Genomic DNA, 10,632 nt, shown 5'->3' with positions numbered 1-10,632 from the left:
ATATATATATATTGGGATCAATGGCAAAGGACAATGTTATCATTCCTTTTTTTTCATTCGTAAGAGTTTCTTTCTTTTTTTTTTTAATTAAAGGAAACTTCCTTTGTTTAAAACTACTATATTCTCATTAAATGCTAATATAATTTAATACTAGGTGTTGACTTTGTAAATAACGAAATTGGAAAATTGATTTTCTCTATATCAGAATCCATTTTCTTACCAAGTTTGTTCTTTAATCAATATTTCCTTTTTTTTTCATTATATGAGGATATAATGGTCTTAATACATATGATAGGAGAAATTTTTGTAAATAAACAAGAATGTGGGCATTTTTTAAAACAAGGTAATCATAATAATTTAGACACTACTAGTCACTTACTAAAAAAAGGAAAAAAAAATATATGCAATAGTAAGCTAATATAAATATACATATAATCTACTTATTAATTGCTTGATGCCAAGTAGATGACCATCCTACGTGCAATATTGCAAATGATAAAAATGCCAGCCTCGATTTGCTGGAACGTATAGTATATGCTCGAAAATAGACAAAGAAAGAATAATAAAAAAACAATATAAGGGCTTCTCATATAAAACAATCAATATCTTCTGAATGATCAGTAAAAACACATTAAAATAAAGGTGTTCCCAGTAAGCACAACTTGGATGGATATTAAAGGAAACAGAAAGCTGAGGAACCCAAAGCATGTATTATATGATCTACACTACACATCCCTAGACAAGACTGATAAGAAAAGTCAAGCTTTTTTAGTAATTCACTTTCCTATATTCTTTTGTCATCTTTCATCTTTCTTTTTTTTTTTTTTTTTTCTTTTGCCCCCTCTCTATATATAGCCTCTCAATGAAGAAAAGTATGAATTTTTTATAATTTCTCTTGATATCTTCTTATTCTTCTTCTTCTTCTTCTTTTCTTTAATAAAAACACCCACCAATGACCAAATCAAAATGACCAAAGATTGGGACCTGATCTTGAATAATTTTTCCCACTTGAAAAGGATGAAAAGGCAAAGTCCCATCTCTTTATATCAATCTCCTCAATGAGCTTTCTAGTCATGTCTCCGATGGATGTACTTCCTTTCACTGTAGAAACCTTCTGTTCCTCAGCTTTCTGTCCCATCCACCAATATTCCAAAAGGAATGTAGGGTCTCCCCATTGGCCTCTCGCAATCAACCCGCACTTGTCTTACTTCTCTTTTTTTTTAGAACTTCAATTTTTCACTCTTCTTTAATTTAATTTCTCTCCAGCCCAATGAAAAAGTTTTTTTTTTTTTTTTTTAAAAAGTAGAAAAAAAAAACCCTCTTCCTAAGATTTAAAAACTAAAGAAATAACAAAAACCTCAACAACAAAAAACTCAATCCAGACTCACGACTAGGTTTATACCCAGGATGATCACGACCTTGAATATTATCAAACTAATACTACTAACTTAAGGGAAAAAAAAGAGTATTATGACCATGTTATCTCTACTCTCGTTGTTGTTTGTTGTCGTTGTTTGTTGTTGTTTTTGTTGTCGTTGTCGTTGTCGTTGTCGTTGTCGTTGTCTCCTCCTGATCAGTCAAACAGATTGAAAGGATCCAAACCCTTATTACTCATCATCATTCCCTTGTGTTGATGATCATGATCTGCTGCTGATGACGATGAAGACGAGAAACCAGCTTGGCCAAACAAGAGGTTTAGTGGGTCAGCTTCGATTTCTCCTAAATCAGCGAAGAAGCTGTCCTGATCATGGTTCGATCCCGGCATTGCCGGCCTATAACCAAACCCAACCTCAGAAGGAGGAGCAGTATAGATAAACGCACTGTCGTCGAGACTATCCAGCTGCTTCTCAATGACGTCCTGATCAACCTCTTCCTTCATAGAAGCACTTGTCGTTGAAGTACTCCCGTTGTTGTTGTTCTCAACGTTGTTACTTATTATGATCTGATGATCCTTTTGTTCTTCCTTTGGGCTTGTCGTAGAAGCTGTGACATTATCATTATTATTATTCTTTTGATGAAGATGAGAATTTATTGGAGAGTTCTTTATTATGGTTGCGTTGTTGTTGTTGTTTTTTGATGGCTGAGACCGAGTTGAGCCGGCGAGAGCATTTCTCTGAGTCGGCCATGGATGGTTGTGCTCAGAAGTGTAGGTTACGACCAACATGTTTGGATCAGTTCGGCTTCTTTCCACCTGTTTTCTTGCGGAACAGCCCTTTGAGCTGCTGCATCTGTAGTACCCCCTGAACACGTACATTATATAAATATATATCTATATATATAAGATTATAGGATTGTATATATAGTCTGTCTTTTCGATCATATATGTGCATTATTGTTATATTACATGTCAACGAGGAAGATGATAATGAAATAGACCCTTGGTACTGTTTTCTGACATATACATGGGCAATTTTACAGTGGAATGCAAAATTATCGATGCTAATTAAAAGAATGCATGTACACTAATTAACATCTAGTTATATTAACCAAAGATAAACTTTCACATGATCACACTTTTTAAGAAAAGGCACATTTTCTACTAGCTAGGTTTTGAAAAAAATATTTGCAGGATGAGGTAAGAATTAATTAGGTGCTAATTTAATTGGAATGTTCTTTGTATCTTTCATATAGTTACCCTTTTATTGTAAAAATAAGTTTTGAAATGTTGCTATTTTTTATGTGTTTAAATTTTTTTTCTTCAATAAATGGTGAGTGAGGATAATTAGCATCAAAGTATGAAAAAATCCCAACTGAATTGGTATCTAATTAATCCTACCGTATCCTGCACTATACTCCTCACTCGGGTGTTATTAAAATAAAAATAAAAAAGTTAAGGGTGTAACATATGCGTTGAAAATTTTATCTTCGCCAAAATTATGACTAAATCAATTAATAAATAGTAAAAATAATAATAGTATATTAGTAGTAGAATTGTACTTGTCAGAGAAAATGATATGCAAATGGCAGCCTTATAAGTGTTAGTTATAATCTTAGGAATAATTTTCTGTTACCTAGAATGAAACAAGGATGATGTAAATATATACTGGAAAAAAAATTACACTACTTTACCTTGGATAAGGAGAACCTTTGATGGGTTTTTGACCGTACTTTCTCCAAGCCCAAAGATCAGAAGGAACTACTTCTCCACTGGCTCTGCTGTTTGCCGCCGCTGGTGCTGGAATACATACCACCTTCTTTGCCTGACTCTTTCTGCAAAAATGAACCCAAAAAAAAAAAAACACAGAAATAAAAAAAAAAAAAATTCTCAAATTCCCATAGCCAGACAAATTAATAATGGCACAAAATTGGTCATGATATTATGAAGAGATTGCAGAAGATTTTTGGCAGAATTATATACGTTTAGGATAATTAATGTTTTTGTCCCATCACTTTTTTAGCAGAATTAAGTACTACTACTGTGTTGTTTAAGAAAGCATGAAGGTGAAGAAAGAAAATGTCCAATATATGTAATGAAAACCACAGTTATTTTCCAGGTGGGTTGGGAAAGAAAAGTTGTAGTACTTCCAAATAATACATGAAAGCGCTAAGTCTGTGTGAATACTATTGTGACACAAGAAGCTACTCCCCTATATCCCTTTTTGATGATTAAAACCTATCAAAGAAATGATCATAACATTGGTGGTATTTAATGTTGACCGTACTGACCAATTCCACCTGAAGATGATCAAGATTTGTACCTCACAATTTTTTTTGAGAGAATTCTCATACCCCTAATTTCTCTCGTATTATCTTTAGATCTTCATTTATGTTAATTTTTTGTCAAAAAAAAAAAAAAAAAAAAGAAAGAACCCAAGTCCCAAACTCATTATTCCCTTCCCAAAACCAATCCCATTTTAAACTATATATAGATGTTAATTTATGAACCCTTAACACATAAAATCAAAATTAGCCCCATTTATTACTCGAAATTAATAAGTACTAAAAAAAAATGCCCATATATTAATTCAATCAAGACCCTTCATACACAGCTAGTAAATCACGGAATTAGACCAACTTGTCCCAAACAATACTAAAATTTATAATTGATTAATTAAAATATTATTTATACACACTTACCTTCTCTTGATACCCGGATTCCGTGGCGATGAGATCTGCATCCCAGAACCGGTGTTGTTCTCAACCAAGCAACCTTGTTGTGAGCTGTTCACATTAATCATGTCTCCTGAAATCACAGCAGCAGCCTTAATTCCCCTCGGCGAGGCTGCGGTGGCCATATTCGCCGCCGAATCGCATTGCGGTGACGACGTCGTAGCTCCAGCCGCCGCCGCCGTGGCCGCGGGCAGCTTTCCACTCGGATTGATCTGGAGCATCCGGGAGAAGATGTTGCAGCTTGGCCTAAACTTCACGTCCTCTTGATGATGATGATCAAGACCGACATGATGATGATGATGGCTCGGCCCTAGCATCTCGCCAAAACCACCGCCACCGCCACCGCCGTCGCTGATGATGTTTTCCGAATTAGGACTTCCGAAAAAGGCGGGGCCGGGAGGGACGTCGCTGAGCTCGTGGAAAAGCGGATCTCTCATGTTGGAAAAGGGATCTCCGAAGCTGTCCCGAGGAAGGTCTTCCATGGAGGATATTGATGGGAAATTTAAGGGAAGATCAGAGGGGAACTGCCAGTTGCTGTTGTTGTTGTCGTCTGTAATGTTCGGAAGTCCTAATTCGCCATAACCGGAATTCACAGAAGAAGGTCCAGCACTAGTACTACCACTGGCTCGTAATATGTCTGTCAAATCTCCTTGGAAATTATGGTCCATAATATTATTGTTCCTGGGAAGGAACAAACTGCACATGCTTTTAAAAAATTCTTATGGCAAAAATAGTAAGTACGAGAGAAGAAGAAGTACTGGAAGTGTCATTAGATGAACCCTAGCGAAGTTAATAATTGTTTGTTTGGTTCTTGGCGTGAAAAGGGCACGCAGAGATTTGGTGTAAACGGGATTTTTGTGATGATCGTTTTGGGGAGATGGGGGCCTTGGTTTTGAGGGAGTTTTTAGGAGAGAGAGAGAGAGAGAGAGCGAGAGGGAAGAATAATTAAGCAGAGAAAAGCAAAAAAAAACATAAGCTGGTTTAGAAGATGATGTTTGTGTTTCTACTTGTGAAAAGAAAAGGCGATGAAGATTAGAAGAAAGAAATGGTTTTTAGAGAGAGGATAGGAAGAGAGACGCTGACTTTTCACACAAAACTGCTCTTCTCCATACGCAACACAAAGAAGGATAGATGAAAGACTAGTTCTAGGTAACAAAGAGAAAGAAGAGAGAGAGAGAGAGAGAGATTTGATTAAAAATAAATAAAAAATAATTAAAATAATGATGAATAAACTAATTGGCTTTGAGCTGGGTGATTTATCACATACAGCAGCAGAGGGTAAAATAAGGGCAACCCACAACTCTGTGTTTTTGTTTTTCGTTTTTAGAACAGAAAAAAAAAATTATATTACTTTCTCTCTCTCTCTCTCCGCAGAATGAGCTTATATTATAGAAAAAGACCTTTAGAAAAAGTTATTTCTCAAAAAAACAAAAAACAAAAAAAAAAAACAAAAGAAACAAACAAAATAAAAGTGATAGGAAAGCAAAGAGGCGGCAAGTAGCCGCATTTCTCGGAGAAACGTTTCGGACATATGAATCTCTAGTGCTTCCCGTTTCTGTTATAAAAGTTTAGAAGGGCCGAAATGAATTTATTTGCACAACTCAAATCATAATTTGAGTTGTGTACGTGAGAAAAAAATATCATAACAAAAAAGTTAAATTTAAATTTATATGAGAAAAAATACTATAGTAATATGACTTGAATCATAAATTGAACAAGACCTTAATTTCCATAATATTCTTTAAAAAAAAAAGGAATGGTTCTTGTTTTAGGAAATTGGGAATTACCCCGTAACAGTAATCACTATAAGAATCAATCCGAATATTATTTAGAGAAACTTTTTTCGGTGGTAGGTTAATATACCGATAGATCAGATTTTATGTCTGTTAGATTTATATAAAATTACATAAAAATAAAAAAATATACAAATTTAATAATGAAAAAAATATGACCTATCTGTACTAGAGAATCTCCCTTATTCAAAAGGCAAAAGGCAAAAGAACTAAAAAAAAAAAGGTACCCAAAAAACAAAGATAACATTACAAACTGGGATTTTCTTGGCGTTTCTTTTTCTCTTTCTATAAACTATAAAGTCCCCAAAAATAAAAAACAAACAAAATAAGTAATATTAGAAAAACTATACATGTCACTTCATTAACTGTGATTCAGCGAGAAAAATACATATATTAAAAGCGCACTTGACCATTCAAAGCTGAATGAGCCAAAATCACAAATATGTCAACAATCTTATTAACTGCTGGGTAATTTTTTTCAAACTAATGCATGTACAGATAAGCTGAAGTTCCACACTTACATTGCTTTCAGGGCCTAACTATTTAATTAAGTACATGTTTTGGCTTTTTGATACATAGATATGAAAGTAAAAGTTACTGCATGTTTTAAACAAATATCCGTATCCATCAACTTGATTATTATTACACGATGATAAATAATATAATAAGAGACATTTTGAATGTAGGGCCCGTTTAGTTTGCTGATTCGAGTTTTTAATTCGAGTTAAAATGTGATTTTATGTGAGAGCTTTTTACTATAACAAAAAGTTAGATGTGTGTTTCTGAGAGCTTTTTACTATAACAAAAAGTTAGATGTGTGTTTCTGAGAGCTTTTTACTATAACAAAGCTCGAATTTTAAACTCAAATCGGTGAAATGAACGAGATCGTAATGTCATTTTTAACGTGTAATAGCTGAGGGTAGAAAAGACAAGGTTAAAACTATCAATGTCAATATTAGATACTTACTTAACAAAGTTATTCATTCCTTGACTCCAATCAAAAGTGAGAAAACAATCAACTTACATGCATAGTTAAAAAGAAAATAGAGGAAAAGAAGAGAAGGGTGGTAGTACTTAGAGTTTTTAGGCATCTGTATTTAATACCCTTATTTGTTTCACAACTTAAACTCAAATTCAAATAGTGAGCATAATTCAAACTGAGTTTGACCGGTCAATAATCCTAATTATTTCAACAGTACAATTGGGTTGAACTTCTCAATATAAAGTTATTTTATAATGTATGTATATGCATGTATGTGTTTATATATGAAACTACCAAACATATCATTTCATCTTCCTATTTGAAAATAGGCCTCGTTCACTTCGCGAATTCGAATTTTTAATTCGAGTTGAGATGTGACTGTAGTAGAAAAAAAAATTAGATATGATATTTTTTGAGAGCTTTTAACTGTAGAAACCTAGAATTAAAAACTCGAATCGGTGAAATGAACGAGGCCTTAAAAACACAATATGCGCACATTGGAAAGAAAGCGCCCTATAATATGCCAAACATTAATATTCAAACAAAATGACAAAACATACTGAATGGATCTTGGCGATAAATATTCCAATAGATTATTTCAAGGAAAAGAAAAAAAAAAAGGAGAAGAATTAGTCGAGATCAGGATTACTGTAATAAACTATCAATTAGTCAATCTTGCATAAACAATATTATGGACTGCAAATTTTAAATTACGAGGACAATTACCTTAAGATCCGTGTGTTGATAATTGCAGTTGATGCATAAAATTAACAAGGAAAATACTTATCAATACCAAAGATAAGAAGAAGAAGAAGGAGATCACAAAAGGGCGCATTTAACAATTAACATTAATATATATCAATAAACGAATAGAAATTAACTCATGATCACACTATAGTCGCCCGATTTGTTCAAAAATAAAAATTACAGCAACAATTAATTAATAATGATACTCTAAGGATGAAGGATAAAAAAAATATAAATTTTTGCACTGCCAATGCGGTTTAATCACTTGAAACATGAGGACCTTATTCCTCCATCGTTACGAAAGTCAGCTTTTAGAAACTTAGTGGAAGAATATCAAAACATAAATAAATAATTCTTATTGAACAAAATTAAGAGATAAAATCAATTATTAATTGCAACAAATTAAAGGAGTATATATCTAAGAGCGGAAAACAAAAAAGGACGCCCCAAAGTACCTTAAACACCACCGAGAAGTCTCAGAAAGTCTTCATGAAAACCAAAACGAGACGACATGGATGAATATCCACAGTATCTTCCGGACAAAGGAATCAAATTAGGACTAGCTCCGAAAGGGTCAGTACAAAAATTTAGAGTGTAAAACCTATAAATAGAGCTAAAATTGGAAGGGATACAAAATTTCCACTAATAAGAATTGGGATTGTATATGTATTTCTTTTTTTTCTCGTGGAGAGAAAAAATTTTGATGGTAGCTATATTTGGGATATTATATATGATTTGATATTCTAGACGAGTAATTTTAGGATGAGATGTAATTATGTCCATTTTATTTTAGATTCTCCTTTTATTAAATAATTACCAGTGCGAAGCTGATCTTCTGCTCCTTTCTTCCATTATCCATTTCACTTTGATCATCTCTAGGGCATTATTAAAAACTGCTTCATTTTTTCCATTATATACCCATTAAAATAGGAATTTGAGATATATTATGTAATACATTATGCTATATATAGTATGTATGTATTTTAAATATATGATATAATTAAACGGGGCGGAAAAACGGGAAATAAGGTCAGAAACCTTTAAAGCCGTCTCTGTCCACGACCCGTGACGGGTTAAAAATTTAAATCGTTTACAATGCAGATCCATTTAAAACGAATTTTTCCCGCCGTTTAGTTCGGGTCCCTGCAAATAAATGGATTAACGGTAAAATTTCATCACTAGAAGTAAATAAGCATGCTCTAATGAGATAGAGCCAGCCACCACGCACAGGAGAATCACCCTCCATCATCAGCAAATACCTAAGGTGATGAGCACCCCTCCCACTGCACCACCGGGACAACCCCCGAGGCTGAGATCCATTAGATCTCGTAGATCCGCCGCTTGTACCGCCGCAGCATCACTTCCATTGCCGATCACCTAGCCACATGCTCCAACCACTACCCATTGATTCACAATGAGGGAACTCTAGGATTTCACCAACCAACCAATTGCTTCTCCTCTAGCTAGGACCAGGAGTCTGCATGCTGGCTAATAGTAGCACGGGACTCCGATCCAAAAAGAAGACCGAAATCAAAACCCTAGCTCATGCTCTTAATTTTCTTTTATTTTTTTTATCAAGTTTTTGCTTAAAAAAGTGTATGTGTGTGTGTATATATATATATATTAATTTAAAGTAGGATGGGGAATTTCAATTAGAGAACTCAACTTTAAATTTAGTTTAGAATATCTGCAACTACGAGCATTAATTGTAGGCAAAGCTAGTGGATTTATGAAACAGTTTACGATATTTTCTTTCTAACTTTTTCTTGGCATGACAATATTAATTAACAATTCATGAGTATAAACTAATAACGATAAGTTTATATTGTGGAACAAATCGCTTTCCTGATCAGCTATTTGCTCCTTTAGAAAAATTAATTATTTGTCGTAATTGTTTTTCATGTACATATATATATATATATATATATATATATATATAAAGCAGGGGATTTAAAAAATGGAAAAAGACATTTATCTCTTTTGAAAATCAACGTCCAAGAAGGTAACTTAGACGTAAATTACGGTGCGGATAAATATCTGGAAGCACTCGAGTATGTCAAAATTGAGATATTATATAAACATTAGGCCAATATATATATATGTGTGTCAACGCATGGTCTCCAAATATCCACAATAAGATTTCTTGGAACAAATATTTACTTTAAAAAAAAGACAGAATTTATTATTAATAAGAAAATACGGGAAAGAGCCTCCATATTCTAAATTAAGGTAGAGCTTTAATAAAAGATTTTAGTGCATTTCGAAATATATATTTATATATGTATATATATATATATATGGGAAAGTGCAGTTAAGAATTGATACTTTTTTTTCCCTTTCCCTTCATCCTCGGTTAAAATTTGTCGTAATCCGATATTAGTTTGTAAATGCCATCTTAAAATCTTATTCTCAAACTATGAATTTTTTTTTTTTTTTTAACTTAGAAAGTGGAAGGATTTGAACTTCACACATGATAAAATTACATTCAAATATAAAATTACTGTTAACTATTTCTACAATCACTTCTCAACCAGAAATTGAGGAGTTGTTTGTTTTATGAGTTTAAACCCATAATTTTAATTTTGTCACTGTATTTTTTTCTCATAAAAAATTTAAATTTCAAAAGTCAGAATACAAAATTACTGATTTGATTAATCTATGAATCAAACGGACCGTAAGACTATATATATAGGAAATTTTTCGGTTGGAAAAAAATTTTGACGCAGAGTTCAGATTCTATATAAAAATTTTCATATAGAAAAAACTAAAGCCGTCTACAAGCTACCTCCACTATATTTCAAAGTCAACCACGGTTGACCTTTCTGACAAATACATTTTGGCTTGTTGTGTGGTATGTATTGATATTGGTTTAACCATTTTCAGGAGCCATTCTAAGTCCCACAAAAGTGCGTACTTTTCTTTAATCATAACACTCTTCACGAAGTATAGAGGGCAATAGCCTACAATGTTTTATTAGTGCTTTTTTTTTTTCCTTCATTT

The 10,632-nt window shown here is 33.1% G+C and overlaps 1 protein-coding gene across 1 annotated transcript; it reads right to left on the bottom strand.

The window, feature by feature from the left end:
- Positions 1-1,312: 1,312 nt before the first annotated feature.
- Positions 1,313-4,848, bottom strand: LOC21408631 (probable WRKY transcription factor 35). Its single transcript, XM_010100214.2, has 3 exons — positions 4,078-4,848; positions 3,070-3,210; positions 1,313-2,240 (listed from the first exon to the last, which is right to left on the bottom strand). Exons 1-3 carry the CDS (start codon positions 4,812-4,814, stop codon positions 1,574-1,576), a joined length of 1,545 nt encoding a protein of 514 aa, XP_010098516.2. The 5' UTR covers positions 4,815-4,848; the 3' UTR covers positions 1,313-1,573.
- Positions 4,849-10,632: the final 5,784 nt, after the last annotated feature.

Source organism: Morus notabilis, unplaced genomic scaffold (assembly GCF_000414095.1).
Source record: "Morus notabilis unplaced genomic scaffold, ASM41409v2 Scaffold276, whole genome shotgun sequence".
Taxonomy (NCBI): Eukaryota; Viridiplantae; Streptophyta; class Magnoliopsida; order Rosales; family Moraceae; genus Morus; species Morus notabilis.
The sequence above is the reverse complement of the archived record's forward strand: the minus strand, read 5'-3'. Positions and strand labels throughout refer to the sequence as shown.